The 20805-nt window shown below is 46.0% G+C and overlaps 2 protein-coding genes across 2 annotated transcripts; both read left to right on the top strand.

Moving 5' to 3' along the window:
• The first annotated feature begins 1141 nt into the window (after positions 1–1141).
• Positions 1142–12332, top strand: LOC147187435 (uncharacterized). Its single transcript, XM_086100575.1, has 24 exons — positions 1142–1313; positions 1508–1611; positions 2119–2170; positions 2291–2326; positions 2625–2759; positions 2890–3066; positions 3457–3510; positions 3899–4039; positions 4122–4283; positions 4387–4413; positions 4838–4867; positions 4946–5034; positions 5135–5196; positions 5595–5719; positions 5852–6073; positions 6298–6498; positions 7022–7156; positions 7231–7415; positions 7664–7840; positions 7923–9299; positions 9484–9525; positions 10142–10207; positions 10303–10363; positions 10894–12332. The coding sequence occupies exons 1-24, from the start codon at positions 1157–1159 to the stop codon at positions 10941–10943; spliced, it is 3867 nt and encodes a 1288-aa protein (XP_085956701.1). The 5' UTR covers positions 1142–1156; the 3' UTR covers positions 10944–12332.
• A 1221-nt stretch (positions 12333–13553) lies between these two features.
• LOC147187434 (adhesion G protein-coupled receptor F3-like) lies at positions 13554–20753 on the top strand. The gene is made up of 15 exons (XM_086101046.1): positions 13554–13576; positions 14470–14651; positions 14851–15021; positions 15133–15194; positions 15270–15328; positions 15522–15646; positions 15835–16062; positions 16741–16971; positions 17446–17586; positions 17718–17908; positions 18413–18592; positions 18678–19988; positions 20366–20407; positions 20496–20525; positions 20618–20753. Exons 1-15 carry the CDS (start codon positions 13554–13556, stop codon positions 20678–20680), a joined length of 3039 nt encoding a protein of 1012 aa, XP_085957172.1. The 3' UTR covers positions 20681–20753.
• Positions 20754–20805: the final 52 nt, after the last annotated feature.

The raw sequence follows: 20805 nt of genomic DNA, 5'->3' as shown, positions 1-20805 counted from the left end.
CTTATCCTCACGAGGTTCGCGGGCATGCCGGAGCCTATCCCAGCTGTCTTCGGGCAGTAGGCGGGGGACACCCTGACCCGGTTGTCAGCCAATCTGAGCCAATTTAGCTATTTAAAATGGTAATTCGTAGAAGGGACCGTGAAAAGGTATTGCAATACTCAACCGCATCAGTATTTGGGCGTAATCAGGTCAAAAAGCAATGTCTGTAACTTGCATAAAAAGCTGCTGAAAGTCAAGTGAAAGTGAAAGTCAGTTAACTGCTGTCAACACGCCAGTAAAGTTCTGTGAGACAAGACATTTTTCTATGACGATGCCTTCTTCCTGCTGGCACAAGAGAATAACAAAGAACGTCGCCCGAGAGAGTGACAAGAAGGCGTATAATGATGCGGTTCGTGTCATAGGTGTGGTATGCAGTCATCGCACTGGTTTCACACCGACGTGCAGGGTTAGATTCCCGTGTGAAGTCTGCATGTTCTCCCCCGTGCTTGTGTGGGTTTTCTCCGGGTACTCCGGTTTCCTCCCACATTCCAAAGGCAGCTGAATGGAAGACTCTTAAAATTTAGAGTCTAAATTGAGCTTCAAAATGTAGCTGGGGGGAGACGGAAGGCTGGGCTGATGCACCGGCGACTCCAACCCAGAGAAGCGCAAGCCAGCCAAGCATCAACACCATGCATCTGGCGCGTGGAAGTCCGGTTCCTCGAGAGACTTAGCCTGCCTGTTTTTCATCCCTCCCTACTTCAGCACATCTGGTTCAAACGATCAGCAAGCTCTGTACGGGCCTGAAACGATCATGAACAATTGATTCAGGTGTGTTGTAGTAGGGACGGATCAAAAACAAGCGGGATACGGCTCTCGAGGAACCGGACTTCCCTACCCTTGGTGTACACCATCATCAAACCATGTCACAATAACAACTATTCAGTCTTTAATTTCTTCATTTCTCACCACTGGAAAGCAGTATTAAAACGACAGCTGGCATATCAGAAAATCATACGATACAGCAACTGCGGATTTGTCTGATCTCTAACTCTCTGCTCGTATCAAGTTTAAAAGGCCCTCATGCACACCCAAACAGCAGCGGCGTTCGAGCAGCAGCCCGAACATCAAGGAAGAAGGAACCTAATTCCCTAATTCGAACGTTCAAAGCGCATAATGAATGTCATTGTTCCATTTATGTGTAGCAACTGAACCTGTCAGACTGGTGCGTAAACGCGGACGCAAGCCCTATAAAGTAGATGGATGGCAACTGACGCAGACTTTTCAGAAGCCGTTCGGCAAAATAGCTGCGTTCACCAATAACAAGAAGACCAAAGGTAAATACAAACTTTGGAAACGACTTCTTTGTCGTACATGCTTTGACTTGATATGTCCAGGCAGGCGCAACAACACGTTTGACATGATTTTTATTTATTTTTTTCAAGCGCTTTCGAAAACGGGTGGACGGCTTTCTGTCTTAAGAGGGCCAATTTGAATTTCTTCTGATTGCGATTCCGTTTGCTCCCTACAGTCGGGATGACATTACAGAAGGTACTACGATTCATCTGTGTTCTCCTTCTGGGGGCCTACGTCTGGAATAAGGACCCCACACAGTCTTCAAACTTTTTTTTCAAAGTAAGCTTTTAATGCAGTGCGATGCCTTGCAAACGCATCGCAAATGATTCTTCAACTACAAATACGTTGTTGGAATTAGGATTGGGAAGCCATTTGGTGTTTTGGTTTTGTTTTTTGTTTCCACTAGCGTCGATGCTTTTTTTAGCTATCGTGGGGCAAAACGGAAAATCCATGCAATTATAATTGCGGTGACGTGCAGGGTGATTGAAAGACAAATGAACACCCTGGATTTATTTGACAAGCTCTTGAACGCGTGTAGCCAATTATTTTCGCCATGTTTACCTTAGCACGGTTCATGTTATTCAGCTATTGCAAGAGCGAAAGAAATCGAGACGTGAATGCCGGCGGGCAGATTGAGACAGACACGCGGAAACATTTGTAAAAAGTGTTTGTGAGGTGAACAAAACGGAGCAAACTGACAACAACAAAATAGCTCCCATTCCAAACTGCCCTAAAATTCCAGTTTGGTATTTTATGTGACTCGAGTGTGCTTTCAATATGTTCCAGGAGATAACAGACATAAAACTAACCCACAGGCATGGCAGAGAAAAAAGGAATGGTGAGTAATGTTTGAGAGGACTTGATTAGGATGGAGCATTAGTCAATCGATGCACGACTGCAATTCAAAGGTTGCAATGAACTTTTTTTTTTTTGTTGAGGTTGTGATTGTGCTTTGCAGGTATCGCCATCGCACCTCCGACCCAACTAATCACAGGTACCGCTTCTTTTTACTTCCAAATGCTTGTAAACAAAGACTTATTCAATTTAAATGTAGTCCCATGTGAAAATTGTTTTGGCTGTGTGACGTTAACCACACGCGCAGGCTCACTATTTTGCCAAGTTCTTGTTTGGATGAAAACCAAGTTTGCATCATAAAGTACAACCATCGTCACTCATCCTACGAGTAAGGCCAGCAGGCCACGCAGAAAACTCTGCGCTTCAAATGAAGGTCCCAAAATGCAATGTCAACTGATTCCTGTCGTCGTGTCCCCTGTGCCCCATCTCGGCATCAGTGGACTTGGTCCTCATCGTGAACACGTCAAAGCCATTTGCGTTCATTGATTCGCTGAGGGTCGCGGTGGAGGATGCTCCCTCGATCTTGGAGTCGGGGATAAATGATTTAAGACTGGACTGGAATCTTACCACGGGTAAGAATTTTGCTTCGTTGTTTGTCTCCTCAACAAATGTGACTGGCTCATCCAATTCAGAAATTTGTCAGAGTTGGAAAAAAAAAAAAAAAAAAAGAAAGACCATTCCGGCATCTGTTTTTTTTTTTAGTTTGCTCTTCAAATTCAAGCTCTGCTACTGAATATGAATGTCAGTGCGAGGAGTCATTTGGATGGCCGTGTGACATCTGCGAAACTCATCCTACGTGCAACAATGCCAGTACAATACCGACGTGTGACTGCATACGTGGCATCCCTCCATTTGGGGGGTTCTGTGAACCAATTTCAAGTAAGTGGATATCTTATATTCATCTGTTGAAATCACAGTCGGCTCGTAAAAGTCAAGCACGACCAATTTCCGCGCTTCCGTTTCCTTCTCCTCACCCGGGTTGCGGCGGGAACAGTCGTGAGTCGGAATGCCCAGACGTGCCTGTCTCCAGCCATCATCCTCGAGCTTGTGAGACGTAGCCTCTCTCGCGTGACCGAGATGTGATTTCAGGAGGATATTTTTGAAATATTCTGACCCAAGGGTGGAAAAGATCTACACTGAATGTCGAATGTGAAGTTGTTATTCAAAGCTGCTTATTGATTTTTTAGAATTTGATGAGGTTTGACACCGACCGGTTTCCCCTTTCTATTAAACGATGAATATTTGTTCTCTTTTTTTTTTGCTCCACAGTTATCCCACCATGTCCAACACCGGTCTCACCAGTCATGCAGCCAACGATGCGAGGTACAGTCAAACCTCTTTTCAACGTAGCCCGTTTATGTTTCCAACCCGATAAAGTGCATATTTCAAAGTCCCGATTTCGCGTCTTTCATTTTCCATCGACCGATTTTGCGTCGCAATCGACGTATCGGGCGCGAGAGATGAGAAAATTCAATGGAAAGGGATGGTGCATGTGCCTAATCAAGAAGTCGGTGCACTCCAGTCCTTAGTCTGACCCTCGGCTTGACATTTGTAATACTCTTCTCGTTTATTTCCATTTTTCCATTACGTTTGTCTGAAAGGGATTCAGCGTTCCGAACACATATCGTCCACAGTCGATTGTTTTATTGAGGCGGCTAGATCATACCGCATGTGGTTTAAAGTGCCGTCCTGTTCCTGTACCTCTCGTCAGCTTCGATAGACACTGTTCTCGACATCAGGACACTCAGGACGGAGCCAACAGAAGTTATTCAACGACTCCGAGAAGCAGCGGATAGTTTACCATTAAACGTCGCCATCGATTTCATCGTGACAGAATTTAATCTGACCACGGGTGAGAACGCGTTTCATGCTTCTTGGTCTTTTGTTTTTCAAAATGTGATGAGTCAACGCTGCGGTGTCCATTTCTTTTTCAGTCTGCCAGTCAAATTTCAATCTGGAAGAGCAGTGCGAGTGCGGGGAAGAGTACCTATGGCCCTGCGGGGTCTGTGAAACTTTTGGCGCCTGCAACATTGACAGTGTGGAAAATTGCGACTGCATCAATACAATTCCCCCAAACGGGATATTCTGTCTGCCAAGTAAGCGCAACTGCACTCAAGATGTTTCAGAACGTATTTATTTATTCGTCATAACGCGAGTGACAGCATGATGTTTACGATGAACTTTTTTTTTTCTCCGCAGGCATCTCCGCTACATGTCCAACAGAAAGTAATGTATCTGGAATGCATATAACGCCAACATTAATTGAGCTAAAATGCCGCAAACAAATTCAAAGCATATATTTATGAATGAACTCGGTGCTGATAGACTTTGAATGAAGCTCGTCTGCAACATTTCGGAATCGCAAACTTAAAACGATCGATATTTGAGAGCGTTCTTTCCGAAACCTCCGTTCCGTTCTTCGGTCTCAAGTCGGATTTCGCCCAACTATAATCAGATGAGTTTCGGTTAATAAGATGGGTTTTTTTTGGTTTGGTTGGGGGGGGGGGGGTTAATCTCTATGGTTGATCTCGTGAAAACCAGAGTGTCCTGAAAGTTGTTTTGTGAACATGAGTTAGATTTGTGAACAAATAGTGGGATGTTTGAGAACTGTTTTTCTTTTTTTAACTCAACATTACTATTAACTCCTCAGGTCCACCGACAACGACCCCGGCAATAGACGGTAAATGAGTTACACGCAATTACTATTTTTCTCGATTTTTAAAAAAATTTGCACTGACAAGCTCCGTTTGTATTTTAGAGAGGTCTTTATCATTCACCTTAGATCTGGACTTTGATGACTCATTCAACGACGAAAATAATGTTGTTTTCCTGACATCTTCAAATTCCGTAAGTTATCGTTTGTCATCATCTCTTCAAGGAGTGCTTGTAATTGTTGATATCGAAGTGTTTCAATTCAGCCGTTGGGCACGCTCACTGTCTCAAACAGATTGAAACGCAATCACCGATCCACATCCCAGGTCTGCAATCAGCGGATCTTTTACGCGTCAGGTACATTTAATTCTTTCATCGGATATTCTGCGAGCTTTCCGCGAGTGGTGTGCAGATCGAAGAATATTGCTAAGCGTCAGGATCATCATCGGATTGATGCTAGCGATCCGAGATCCATACAGTACTTTCAGTTTCACTCTCGGAAAGAGTTTTGTCACATAGGCGACAGCAATGTCGTCGGACTTGCTGCATCTGTCTCGGCGCCGAGCAGTCAAATATTTTTTTCCCCCTACGCCTCTCAAAAGTATCGCGATCAGCGATACTGGTCCGGTATTTACAGTCGACCCTCATTACGACATACCTCGCGGGACATAGCAAAGTTGTACAGTATTGCGGTAATTCATTCAACTGATCAAGTTCCCACAGATTGTTTCATCTGCTTTGATGTTTTCACAAAGGTCTGGTAGCACCATTATCGACTTTGTCATTTCGGCAAATACTCCAATTCAAGACTCGACTGTTGAAGCACTTCTAGTAGGAATATTCAATGACCTGAGGAACTCGTTTCCTGTGGTGTTTGAGAGTAAGTAACTCAGGTTCTCATTGGAATACATTTCAAGACCTGCTCATGTCGTCTCTCTTCATTGTCTGGGGGGAAAAAAAATGTCTCTGCAGTCGAATAATTGTCCAATCTTTGCATCGTTTCCCGTCAAAGGCCGCAGTAGCTTAGAAGCTGTACCATCTGAGGTATTTTTCGGAGAAACCGTGACTCTGGCATGTGGCCCACCACCGCAGGACCTCGACTTCCGCATCACTTCGACGGTGTGGACACGTGATGGAATTGTAATCAATGAAGATATAGATGATCGCCACAACTTTTCACGAGATGAAAGATCGGAAACGCTTACGATCACAGATTTCTTTGTCACCGACGATGGTAAGAAATCTCTGGAGGAAACGCGCTTTCAAAATGAACGCAAAATTTACACGCGGTCTTGGGATACATTTGTCATCTGCTGGCATCAATTGGGGGGGGGGGGGGGGGGGGGAGCAACAATAACGCATTTAGTGATTTGAAAATGTTTTTCCTCTATTGTCACCACCCGCTTGCTAGATTAGTTCAAGGTGGAGTCTTTCATTCCCAATACGATTTAATTTCAGGACAATATCAATGTCGGCTGTTCGATGGGGAGTCAAGTTTCCTACAAGAGTCGAATCAAAGAGTCAGGCTTGGGATCACACCCGCAATCCGGGTTGTCCCGCGCCGAAACACAATCGTGTGCGAGGTTGGGCAGGAAGTGACACTCCGGTGTTCTGTCCAGGAACCCTACCGGGTGGTGTTTAGCGACATCTCGGATTCAGGTACAACAACAACAGAAAAGCAGCAAAACAAGATTTTGCAGTCGCAAAACTTCGCAAGTTCAGAGGTGTTCTAAATATTTTAGAAAGGGAGCACAGAAAAAGGAGGAAATGTGACCAGTCCATCACACTGGAACTGACCAACGAAATGTCAAAATTTCAGCCCCTATGTGACAAGACAAAGCGAAGCAAACTCCTGAATTGGCTCATTGTTTTTGCACTGCGAGAGACCCAATTTATCTGGCTCAGTTAAGTTCAGGGGTGGCCAAAACATTTTCATTTGAGGACTGCATACAGAAAAACGGAAGGGTGAAAAGGGCCACTTAAAAATTCTGCGAACACGCTAAAGTCAGTCAAGAAAGCAGTTCTCGATTGTCCGTCTTGCGTAGTTCAGTTCATTAGCTTTTTATTGAAGGTGCGAAGGCACACAGTTGAGCTTTTCTCCCTAGTTTAGAAAGACTTGGCGTTCGAATCTAAACGGGTGTCAATAATCTGTCTCGTCTTGTCTATTTTTGTGCACGTTTAGATAATGGCACCGATATCCAAGAAGTCATTATAATCACACAGGAAGACTGCGACAACCGAGAAATCAACATCCCTTGTCAAGAGATTCAATTTACTCAGTTCAGACAGAACATCTCATTGGTGTTGGTCGGCGAAGGTAACTATCGAGCCGGGAAGTGACGACACGTGGAATACGATGGCGCCCTTTGCGGAAATGTCTCGTATCTCCAGGTGAACTCATATGTTTCGGTGATCCGGACTTTGGAAATGGAGTTTTAAACGAAATGGCCAGCGTCTCTTGTGATATTGGCGAGGTGGGAGAGATGACCGCCGTTTGCAGCGAAAGTGGCGAATGGGAAGATCGAGAAGATACCTGCGTCCTGCAGAGGATTGCGCAACTACTCCTCGAATCTCAGGTGAGTGGCTTGACTTGCTTATTTTAAATCAAATAACATTCTAACAACGAGGATTTGAGTTATCGGGGACCCAGTTGGGTCCCACCTTAAGAAATGTTCTGGGCTCCCATGAAGGCGGTACAATGACAAATGACCTAAAAGGGCCTTTTAGTCCTGTTTAAGGACTAGAAATCTGCAAAGATTAGATGGGTTTGCTTGAGTCCAGCCAGGCACTGAGGGCAACGGCCATTTTTCTTCTGACATTTCAGTTTTTGACTGAAACGACTTTGCCAGAGTTCTTGGACGAACTCAGCAATGCCACAATCGAACTGAACGAGCCAGTGACTGAAAATCCGAACAACATCGAGGCCATCGTGACCATTCTGAACAATGTGGCCTCCTTTGTGACGGCGGTTTTGTTCCAGATAAGTCAGGAGTCTATGGAGGTATCGGCACCCGTCTCGTCTCACAGCAAATGACGTGAAAACAACTGTTGACTGTTTCTCCGCCCCCTTTTTGTTTCTTTAGGATGTCCTGTTAACTACCGGCGTCCTTACCCAAGATCAGGCAATTGACGCGTGGAACACTCTTAACACCGAAGCTGTCATCGAGGTTCTAGGAAGGAGAACCGTCACTCCCAGAAATGAGAGCACCAGCTCCCTACTGTTGTTTTCTCTTGAGGGCATCACGAGTCGACTCGTCAATGATTCTTTCGGCATCGAAACCCCTTTGATTCTCCTGAACAAAACGGCATTCAACGGCAGCTTCAACGGGGACTTTAATTCCACCGTGGAGATCGACATCCCGCAGTCTAACGGAGAGACCAACCTCACCGTGATCACCTTTGAGTCCCTGGATAACGTACTCGCCCCGAGAGACGAGAACAACGCCTCGGGCAGGGTCATCAACGGGAGAGTCGTCCTGGTTCAATCCGACACGACCGTCAACAACATCACGTTCACCTTCGACATCGTAAACGACGGCCTTGGGAACCCTCAGTGCGTGTTCTGGAACTTTTCCCTCTTCGACGGTCTCGGAGGATGGGACGGCGAAGGCTGCGAGCTCGTCGAACAAGCGGACGACACGGTCACGTGCCTGTGTGACCACCTGACCTCGTTTTCGATGCTCATGTCGCCCAACTTTCCCAACAGCCGCATCTTGAGTTACATCACCTTCATCGGCGTGGGCATTTCCATGGGGTCTTTAGTTTTATGCCTCATTATCGAGGCCTTTATATGGACCAGAGTTCGAAAGGACACGCTATCCCACTTGCGCAACATCGCCATTGTCAACATCGCTCTCTCTCTCCTGATTGCAAACATTTGGTTCATTATCGGCGCCAGTATCTCCGAAGGAGAAAAAACAAATACGCCCGCCTGCACCGCCGCCACCTTTTTCATCCATTTCTTCTACTTGGCCCTCTTTTTCTGGATGTTGAATTTTGCCATGTTCCTGTTCTATCACACGGTCAACGTTTTGGGCAGAGGACCCTCGAAAACAGCCATGTTGATCATGGGATTCTCCTTCGGCTACGGGATGCCGCTTCTGATCGCGACCCTTACGATAGCGATCACCGCTCCGAGGAGGACTTACGTTCAAGAAAATCAGGTCTGCTGGCTCAATTGGAATCAGTCGAAAGCACTGCTGGCCTTTGTCATCCCGGCACTCCTCATTGTGTTTATAAACATCCTCATCTTAATCGTGGTGTTGGTGAAAGTACTGCAGAGTCGACGAAATCAAAGCAGCGTGCAAGATGGCGAGAAGCACGTATTGGGGGCCGTTTGTCGGACCTTGGCTATCCTCACGCCGTTTTTCGGAATAACTTGGAGTCTTGGAGTGGGAACCCTAGTTGCCCCGAGAAATTTGGGAATCCACATTGCCTTTGCCTTCTTCAACTCTCTGCAGGTGAGTTTCCGATTACCATTTCTCGACGCTTCTTGAGAAATGGATTTCTTCCGTGTCGCCGAGTGTGTTGTGCTACACTCGCCCGACTTGCGCGAACGTGGGTGCGTATGGTTGTCCGTCTCTATATGTACCCTGCACCTGACTGCCGACCAGTTTTGCAAATTTTTTCTCTGTCTTGACATAGGGTTTCTTCGTATTGGTTTTTGGAACGCTCTTGGTCAAAAGGGTAGGTACCTCGAACACGAGAATTACTTTTTTTTTTATTGACTAAAATGGCATGTAGCACTTGACGCATGTTGGGGAGACAAAATAATTTGCTAAACCAAGGGAGCATGAGACCGTGAGCATAAAAAGTACTACATCAGCACCAGGTGAGTGCGGAAAAAAAGTCAACAAGTGGACGGGCGAAGCACAAATGGAAGCCAGACGGCAAAATAAGAAAGACAAAATACTTCACCGAAACGAACAAGACGAATTGCGCAATAAACGGCTCACAAAAGAACTGGCAGGACGACAACAATCAGCCATCGAGACATGACAGAAAGTGAAAGTATCCCGCATCGTTTATTTGATGACAAAAGTCTGATAATTGTTTGTGCTCTCACGATGCACGATTACAATGTAGTCACTGAAACAAGAGGGGTTTTTTGGGGGGGGGGGGGGGGGGGTAGCATGTCCGTAACAATCACAATTTAGCAGTCCCGCAACTTAACTTGCTTCTAAGGTCGTTTTGCCCTGTTCATCTTCACGGCACTATTTGGAAGAATCATTTGCAGTGTGCCATTAAAAGTCATATTTCCAGCTAAAGTCATCTGTCCGATTTTGTACCCTAACCTTTTCAGGTGCGGTCAGAAATCGCAAGGCCATTTATCAGACTGTCCCAAGCTTCTTCTGGAAGTGGGACAAAGGTAATAACGCCGTTGACGCAAATGATTTTGCTAAGCCAGTTCACATATCCTTTCTGCAATAAAGTACTCATGTGGGGTTCTGTCAATACTTTTAGATCACCAGTTCTGGAAACTCATCAAGTGTCTTGCAAGCTTTTAAGAACATTGGACGAGGAGGTATAACTACTATTTTTTATTTTTTTTTTTAAATAAGTGTGCAATACTTCCCGAGTACAAACGGCACAACGACCACATTTTGAGTATTTCTTCGACTCTCCATTGCGAGTTGCCAACAGTAGTTGCGGCCCCCGTCATCGGGATGAACGCAGCGATTTTATTTGATCCATCATCTCGGGATATTCAGAAGCACCGAATCCATCGCGCTGACATTCAAATGGTTTCGAGATCCATTCCTTCTGCCCGGGAGTCGCATTAATCAACCGCAACGCCGTCAGTGAACCTTGAACTGAATCATACTCCCAAATTGATAACATAACGCCGGGTCAGCTGGACTTAAAAACAACAACAACAACATTAACATCTTGCCACTACTGAAAACGGAAACCAAACTCAAAGTGCATTCGATACCAGCACGTCACGGCAGACTTCACAAAGTCAAAACACCAACGACTGGTTACCTTTTTTTTTCTTTTTTTTTGTCATTGTCTGGTCTACTTTGTTGACGCGTTTTGTTGTTTTTTTTTCAGGCGGTAACAACCCGTCTTCTGATGTCAGTGCATCATCTCACGCCGGTTGATCTCGATGACCGCTGCACGCGTCTCTGCTCGAGTTGACCTAGCGACAAACGGTCGCCAAATCTTGTTTGAATGTTGCAAGATTGTTATTCTACTTCTCAAGAACTTTCATACTGCTGTCCTATTGTCCTCTTTCAAAGGTTTTCAAATTTGCCTTCCGATAATATGTTCTACCCCCCCCACACTAGACATGATATTCTGCTACAGCGTGCCGGCGGATCTCGTCTCCATATTTGCGCTTCCCCCATCACATCTCGGCCCAAAAGCCTCCAGCTGACTAATGCGCATGCACGTCAGTACTCAAGGCAGCTACACCGATAATAATAATAATAATAATAATAATGCATTTTATTTACAGGCGCCTGTCAAGACACCCAAGGACACTTTACAATAACAAAAAACACAAAACAATAGCATGACTTATTCATGATGGAGTATTGCCAGATATGAAAAGCTACCAGTTTGATGTTTGATTTGTTTGGAATACACAATTCAGTAAAACCTAAAAGAGGTCATCGACTTACCTGATGGTCCGACGCGAACGGTGACAGAGCGCCGGACGTCACGTGACTGTTCCTCGCGTGCGTTCGCCGACACGGCCATGCAGGACAGTTGGCGAAAGATGGAGCGCTGTAATCAAACGAAGGTTTCCAAAGTCAATATTCTGTCAGGATGAATACACATCTCGCTTCGATGAAGGGGACATCATGAGATACATGTGCAAGCTCGACAAGTTGGATATGACGGATCCCCGTCAAGCACCGGTCGTGCTTTTAACGACGATCGCCGCGGCAGATGCGAAGAACTACAACGGTGACTCCATCCGATCGCGCAAAGGCTTGGGAGGTTTTACGTTTAGATTACGTGCTGCGAAAAAGGCGGCGCTGGCCGGAAGGCCCGTCGCAATTCCTCCAGCTTAACCTCTCTCGCTCACCGTCGTTAAATACTGTAAGCGGCCAAGAAACTATAATTGCCTCCTTTGCAACAGCGAGCCTCTGTGAGCAGCTGATGCATGCGAGCAAAAGACTGAAGCAAATCTTGGTTACGCCTTTTGTCTCTCGAGTCGTCTGATTGGCTAGTTTTTGTCTCGGCGTGACAAGGTACGAATGAATACTTTTAATTAAATTAGAGGCATTCAGATGGGGACAGAGAGGATGATTTTCGTCCCCACCCCCTCCCCAAATCTTTTGAATAATACTGTCGACAGAGTCTCGAGACTCCTGAATGTTGATGATCGCGTCGTATGATGTCTGTTGAGTTTTCTAATGTCAATGAATGTGTACGATTGAGTGATCATTTATACAGCCTGATCGATACGAAATGTCATTCTTTTATAGCGTGCCAACACTCTGTCATTGTGTTATCATAAATGTCAATCAACTAAAACCAAATGATGCAGTCATCCGTTTCTTTTTTTTTGCTGCGTATGTGGCTAAAAAGCATTCGGGGGAAGTCTCGTGTCACACCGAGAGTGAGAAAAACAAAAACTAAACATCTAACGTATATTTGGCAGCTTCTGTGTGAGATCCTGAAGGTGAAAATTTGATTTGGTAGACAAATATTAAGCCCTTGTAAATCATGAAAAGGCTGTACGAGCGATTCTGTCATAAAACATGCAAATTGTGACGGGTGATTCAGTACAAAGGCCACAGAGCGTCTCCGCCACCGTCATGAATTTGGATCAATCTTGGATGGACCGCGCATTCGCAGTATGCTTCTCGACACCAGTTGCTGCTGAAAGGTGAGAATCGTTTTTTTTCCGTGGATAACATTCATGCAACTCAGCTTCCCCCGAAAGTTAAAGAAGTTCCATTCATCTGTAGCAACGATGCTGTGCCGGACATTTTTGCAATGAAGGGATGATCTGCGCAAAGCGATTCCTCGGGCATGACTTGATAGACGTTCAAGGAGGAAATTAGGATTTGACTGAACACCGGCACCAAATTGCCGGTCCAATTTTAAATCACTGTCCGGTTTAAGAGCCAAGTTCGAGACACTTGGCTTAAATTACGGGGGCCAGGGAGCCCGAGTCCGCACGACGGGATGTACCAATGCATACAAATCAATCGTTTTTTAGTATAGCCATCTACTCAAGTATCCTGTTTTTGTCGCTAATATCTATCCATAATTATTTAGTGGTCCTGCACATGATTGTATTTCTCTGTAGGTGAGATTTTGTCCGCGTCCTACAGTGCGGTTATAACTGACGTAAATGCACATAATAGGATGCGTGTCTATTTGAATAAAAGTATTGTCAAATTGATGAGGAGGGAAAAAAAACAAAACACGTAACCATGTTGTGAGGCGACAAGCAATGAGGTGAGTGTGGCCTGCTCAATTCAAACTTTGTGGCATCGCAGCTGGGGAGAAGAGTGAATGCAGCACTGTTTCGAGAAGCAGGAAAACAAATTCAGCGTCACTCTTCTGTTTAATGATTAGACCAGATCGGCATTATACTTGGAGTGCACTTTTGGGGTAAAGTAGGATTGTCTTCGTTTTAAGTCGGTAAAGTGATTCGTCTTAGGGTACAAAAGGTTCCTAAAGCATGATGGGGTACAATAAATGGACCAGAAATTAAATTGTTGTCGGCTGCGCTCGGTGTCGGTTCAACAATGGACAACTGCGCCCTCTGGCGGTAAGGATGATTGCACCGTGACAACAAGCCTCAGTCTGCACCCTCCTCCTCTAATTGTAATGCATTGCTGATTGAATTGTGATATTTCTCCATTAGGAACACAATGTCTTCAACCGTGTTAGTGTATCTGCTGGGATCTTTAGCCACGTACTATCAGGTAATGATGCTTCTTCACATTGATTGTTTCTGGGATTGATTTGATTTTTTTGTATCAATTTAGACGAGTGGGAATTCAAAAGCCCCTGTGAAGTGGAAATCGATGGGTCTCGTGAATTGGACGTACCACAGAAAAGAGTGCTGCTAACAATGCCCCAAAAAAGTGCTTTTCCACCGGCAGAGAGCCAAGTAGGAGCGACGTCATGACGTCATCGTCGAGCGTCAAAACGTCACCGGTGCCTGCACTATGAATAATAAGAATGATAATAATGCACTGGAAGCAACTGCGAGGCAACTTAGCATAGCAGTCAGGGACTCGCACGAGTACAAGTGCAGTGGAAAAGGGCCAACAACAGAGTCACCTTTCAAAAAGTCCCAATTTTTTTTTTTTCTTGTTTTAAACAAATAGTGGAATAGTGGATATGTAGTAAGTCATTTCTAAATATATCGTTTGTTTGATTTGCAGGCTTCTGCCGATGGTATGTATTACAAACACTTCAGTTTTCCTGTCCTTCTTATGAACTGCTCATATGTTCCACCAATATTTTTAGAACATTTCCGGTCCAACGGCCAAGTTTAAACTTCAAAAAAAATTCCGACCCCCCCCCCGCCCACCAACATCTGTCTGCCTCACATGGATTCGAATCTCAACTTCGTAGGCTTGGGTGTTATTGAATAAAATTGGCCGATAGTATCGACGAAATCTGATGGCTGTACGGTATTCTCTATTTATGAAGATACCACACGTTAACTTCCAAAGACGTGACTTATATTTCTCTAGGGACGTCCTACAACGCTGATGTGTTGGTGGAAAGTAACGTCACAGTACAAGCACAGAGCATCCTGTCAGTTTTGAAGGCGAGAAGCAACCTCCGGCTGACCGATGACACTGGAACATTCTACGCGGTGACGCTTGTCGGTGAAATGGTTGCAGGTACATCCTCCAAATTACAGATGAACTTGTTTTGTCCGACGCCAAGGGACAACGGAGAAGATTGCAATCCAGTCCCACACGCTAAAGAATATTGGAATGAGAAAGCAAGGTCATCCGGAGCAATAGAGTCGAAATCTACCGCCACTGGGATGGAAAATGTTTTTGTATGCATGTCAAAAAACAGCCCGTGTTGCCATTCCAGAGTGCGTAGCTCTGGAAGATGAGCACACTTGTAACTGTTCCGATGGCTACATTTGGAGCAACGAGGTGTGCGACAAGCTCAACTGCTGCAGTGACACTCCGTGCAAACGCAACGTCTTGGCAATCGCATCAGTTTGCATTGCCAAGGTCCGAGGTAACGGAGGACTGCTGAGCCGATCTCCAGACGGACTTTACAGGAATCCTCTCGGATGATGAGGACGGTGAGGTCTGAACTGAGCAAAATCTCCCTTTGTCATCTCGACAGTCCAACTCACTGGAACAGCAACACTGACAGGAACCACGTGGGATTCAAACAAAACTCAACAGGTACACAATATTAAATATATATACTGTATATATAGGAAACTTAAAACGCAATTCTTCCCGATTTTCTTTTGAAAGCTTCATACGGCCTTTCAAGAACTTCACGGTTTTCAACGCCTGAACATTATCGGCCTGAGGTACGGTACTGAGCAACATCGATCGTATTTCATGACATTGAAATATCACTGGTGTGACACATTGAAACGCAACACAGTATCGGTGGACTAGTATCAAGTCTTTTGTATTAATTTTTGCCGAGTGAAAAAGAAGCCGTAGTCTGAAAACAATGGAAGTGACGTTGGGGTTTTTGAGCATTTCTCCATCTTCAAGGCTGTCCAACTGTTCCGTGGACTTTGAGGTGGATCTCAGCGTCAAATGTGACATGGCGAAACTCCAAAGCGTCGTGTCGACTTTGGAAGGCAACCTTGGGGCCGTTTTCAGGATCAAATCTGTAGGCAAGTCAAAGTCAAGCAGACTGTGCCTTCTGGGTGCGGGGTATCCGCTCTTTGGGGGCGCAGCGGCCTTTCTTGGTCTTAATCGTGTCACCGAGGTTTGAAGTGCGCCGGAAGGCTTTGCTTTGAGGAGATGCCCGTCACTCCAGTCGGGTTGAGCCGAGATTTTCGGGACTTTCGTTCTCTCGTAGGGATGGTGACCATCGAGCCGACAGAACCTTTCCTACCCAACCTGTCCGAGTCGACACTGAAATGCACTTTTGAGGAGGCGTCGAACAGCTCGGGCTGGAAAATCAAGCGGAATGAGCCCTTTGAGCTTCACAACGGCAGCGTGGTCAAACTGCATTCAAACTGCGCCACAGAAGAACAGAAGTCTTGCACTGCCGTCACACTTCAAAACGTAACAAGTCTCTGGGCAGGTGAGTACGGAGATTTCTTAAAGCGGTGGTGGGCAAACTACGGCCGGCGGGCCGAATCCGGCCCGTTGGTCTTTTTAATCCGGCCCACCGAAGGTTGGTCCACAATTAAGGTTCGATGTGAATGATTGCATTCATTTCAATTGGACTTGTAATGACAGGCATTTCACCGCCAGGTGGCGCATTGACTTGAAGTTGCAGAACACGGGGGTGGGGGGGGCGGGGCAATCTTTTCGACCACCTAGTACCTCTGTATCGCTCTACTTCTACTGGTCTGATCACAACCCATCTGCAGCGATGCACAGGCTAAAATAGGTCATCAACAACACTTTTGTCATTTAAAAAAAGTATATTAATATCGTACTTTCATGCTTTTGTTCTGTTGATGTTTGATAAGGACTGTCAACAAATGCAGTTTTTTTTTTTAATGTACCATAGCTCGTGCTGACCTGGCCCTTCTGTCAAATTTTAAAAGTCAAAGCGGCCCCCGAGCCAAAAAGTTTGCCCACCCCTGTCTTAAAGTCATCCCCTGTCATCATTTACATTTATTGGCTCGTGAACATCATTCCACCTCATCATGTTCTGCTACGTACATCATACACTGTTGAAGGAAAACTTTTTTTGTTGATCAAATAGTCTCCAGTATGACAAGTGAGCATTTGTGTCTGCTCATCACCGCAGGCGTGTATGAATGTGAATTCACCAGCGGGACATTCAGTCATACGGCAACCACAGTACTAAGAGTGGCACCTCTGCCTGAAGAGATCTACATGACAGCCAAACCCGTGACTGTGGACTGCTCAAAAAGACCAAGCACTGAAAATGTGACGGTGGATCTAACGGCCACCGTCCGCAAGGACAATGAGGCCTATCAAGTCTGCTGGAGCTACAGAGGTGGAAATGAAATGCAATGTAAGATCGACATCAAACATCTGGACAGCTTATTTATTTCAGTCCTTTTGGGTGTCATAGTCGAGGACCAAAAAAAAAAAAAAAAAAAAAAAGCAGGGAGGCAGGAGAAGCAGGCTGTACTGAACCGAATCCATGAACAAAAACACTTACAGGAAACTGGAAAAAGTACATCGAAAAAAAGTCCTGAAAACCGCAATAAACCAAAGCAACAAGAAACTAAAAGCCATGACGGTCCTTCTCACAGAAAAGCGAATGACGCCATGACCAACAGGTGCGAGGCTCGAGGAGGAGCCCTCCAATGCCAACTGCTGGTCACAAACTGAGCAGATTTTAGCTGTAACCCAAAAATATCACAAATGATCACAATATCTATGACTTCTGGACTCAAGACAGACTGTCTTGTCGTTGCAAATTTCAGGCTCTGAACCGCACACCTTTTCCATGGTCCTGAAACTGACGTGTGTTTGTTTACAGCCACTGCAGATTCTTTGGGCTACCGTTTCAAAGTTGCAATCAGCTGCCAGGAAGAGAGGGACGCCCATTACGTGACTGTCACATTTAAAAACGTCAAGGATCAACGCAAAAGCGCAAGACTGGACATTCCAGTCATTTACGGTACACAACATTTAGCTTTACAGTGTTTCTTTCCGCAGGACAGATCTTTTTTTTTTTTTTTCTTTTTCCGAATTGTCACAATATCCGAACATTACTTCGCCATCAATAATGATTCTTATCTTTCCCCGCAGCCGGTCACACATTTTGCGAAGAAGAGGGTGATTTGTGGCCAAAGACCCCAGATGGAGAAACGGTGATTAAGCGCACATGTCCGGAAGGCAGAGTTGGCTACGAGTCACGCACGTGTCAAGGAAAAGATTGGCAGCCAGTGTTCTCCAAATGTGTCAGCCACCATTTGTTCAACCTTACGAAAGCGGCCGAGGTAACGCACGTGTCGCACTTTCACAGGAAGTACTCGCATCCAGATGCCCAATACACCGTGCAACCACTTGAGCCAATAAAATTCAGTCAATTCCATTTCTAGTGAGCTGGAGCTGTAGTCACAGTCCACAAATGATGACTGAGGTTTTTAAAATCCCCTCATTTTTCCTCCCCGACGCTGCGGCTGCTCAGTTCGAGAGCGTGCTCTGGCACTCCTATTTTGTGGCGCTCTGAATAACCGGAACAGTACATTCCAGCGACACTCCCGAGTTTCCAAATGGTTAGCGTAGCACGGACCGCTCTCGGAGTCTATTTCGGAAAAATTGCGCAGCTGAACAACTGTTCTAGACACGCGAGCCAAGCGCATCATCGGGTATCCAGAATTCAACGATCAGGCGACGAAGCAGAATAAGACAATCGATTTACACACAAGTTCACAGGAACATGACAAACATCTCCGATAGCTGAATGACATTTTTCTTTTTCTTTTTTTGCACGTTTCTAGAGGTTCGTGGAAGGACAGGGGGCAACTGCGGAGGTGTCGATTGCTATTTTTGCCGGACTTCGGAACAGTTCCGTGTCAAATTCAAATGGCAACATGGCTGACCTGACGGCGTCCGTCCGCATTCTTGAGTTGATGGCCGACGCATCAGAGCGCATTCCCCTGAAGAACGGTGTCTTGCATGTTCGTTTTTGTTCCCTCACCGACAGACAAAAGCCGACGTCTCGAAACGGTTTCAAAGCCAACCACGTTTTGTTTTGCATTTCAGGACTTTACACAGGCAGCAAGTAATCTGTTGGCCCCAACCTGGGAGGGAGTCAACGACTCCGTCATTCACAACCTGTCCTCAAGTTACCTCGGGGCCGTGGAACGTTTAGTGAGGAACATCCAAATCGACAGAGATCAAACCAATTTGACCACTCGCAATTTCGCCCTCAACTTCTGCCCGGCCCGTAACTGCAACGTGACTTTGTTGGGCAGCGTGGTCGTCGTGACAAGAAACGGCTCCTCGGGATTCGTGAAACTACTCGGTGTGAGGAATCTGACGGATAAATTACAAAACGACTTCCGCCACACAGAGCCGGCGCCGCTCATAGTAGCCGCGACGCTGGAAGACGAGGATGAGCCGTCGCCAACGATCAGTTTGGACTTCTTCGGGGAGCGAGCCGAGCCCAGAAACACTTTCTGCGTGTACTGGAAGGCCACGGGGAGATGGTCGGAAGAAGGCTGCACGGTGGTGACCGGCGCCGGAAATCGCACCCTCTGCGTGTGCAACCACTTGTCCGCGTTCTCCGCCCTGTGGGGCTTTGGCGACGACGCTCCGCGAAGCCTCGTTGTCCTCACCGCAGTCGGTCTGATCGTGTCCATTTTCTCCTTGGCTCTCTTTCTTCTCAGTCAGTTTCTGGTGTGGTCAGCGGTGGTCAAAACGGACCTTTCGCATTTCTATCACACCGTCATGGTGAATATGGCCCTTTTTCTCTTGCTGGCCCACTGCGCCTTCTTGGTTTCCTCCTTCGCGGATCTTTCCGAGCGTCCCGCCTGGTGCGAAGTCGTGGCCGTCTGCAAGCATCTCTTTTTCTTGGCGGCATTCTGCTGGATGCTGTGCATGAGCGTGACGCTGGTCCACCATTTGGTCTTTGTGTTCAAGCCGCTGAGCAAACGGGTTTTCATGTTTCTCTCCAGCATGGTGGGCTACGTCTGCCCGATGCTCATCGTGGGCTCCACTTACATTTACTGTCAAAACAGCGACACGCCTTACCACGACGACAGTTGTTGGCTCGTTCCCGGGAAAGCCTTCCAGAGCTCCTTGTCCTCTTTTCTCCTCCCGGTGGGAACCGTTATCGTGACAAATCTTTGTTGCGTGGCGGTGGTTATCGCCACGCTGATGAAGGCGCCGGTCCTCGATGGCGTGGAGACGGACCGCCGGGAAACGGCCAAACGCATCGTCAAAGCCGTGGTCTTTTTGACGCCAGTCTTGGGACTAACGTGGATTGTCGGATACTTTTTGTACATCACGGACCGCAAAGATCCCTTTTATACTGTCGTGAACTACAGTTTTTGCATCCTCAATTCGTTTCAGGTACTTTCAACACACGCACACACACACACACACACGATGTCCAATCCTCAGGTGGACACAAAATGTGAAGATAGGCCAACCGCTGGCTGTTCTCATTTTCGATTTCATAAAGACTAAATTGTCTCCCTATGGGTGACAAAAGAGGAGTAACGGTACTTGGGATCTCAAATGGGCCCAAATTGCTCTCTCTGGGATCACTTTCTATTAGATTAGCCTCAAAGGGGAAGCGCGACATCGACATCTCATAAGCCGTTCTCCATATTTTCCAAAAACCCCAAGAAACCGCTTCGACGGAACTCAAAGCAACATGAAAAGAAACGCTAATCATCTCTGTGCCATTCCAGTGATTTCACGTTTATTTTGCGCTCGTCTTGCAGGGACTTTCGATTTTGCTGTCGGGCTGTTTGGCAGAGCAGAAGGTTGGTGTCTTTCATTAAAACGGCAAGTCAAACTGTAGAATGTGTACAGCGAGTCGAGTTATGTGTTTATGTGTGTTACTAATCGCAGGTTCGAGATGAACTACTGAGGCTCATAAAGGTACACTTGCAAATCGGATTTATTCACAACTGTGCCAAATGATGCAATGGGATCGAATGTAAACGATTGATCTTTTCTGTTTACTTTCTCAGGGGGATTCGACAAAACAAAATGAGAAACAGAAAACATCAACCACATGCACGAAAGGCAAATGAATGTTGACACCACTTTCTGCTCCTTATTCTTCAACATGTCGTGAATTTTAAAAAAAATGCATGTCTCAGGGAAGGCGCTGTGATTTTCTTTAACTGACTCTGACTCTCATTCCTTTCATTGGCAA

This window comes from Hippocampus guttulatus, chromosome 20 (genome assembly GCF_054856545.1).
Source record: "Hippocampus guttulatus isolate MCC_2025c chromosome 20, RoL_Hgut_1.0, whole genome shotgun sequence".
NCBI classification, from domain to species: domain Eukaryota; kingdom Metazoa; phylum Chordata; class Actinopteri; order Syngnathiformes; family Syngnathidae; genus Hippocampus; species Hippocampus guttulatus.
The sequence above is the reverse complement of the archived record's forward strand: the minus strand, read 5'-3'. Positions and strand labels throughout refer to the sequence as shown.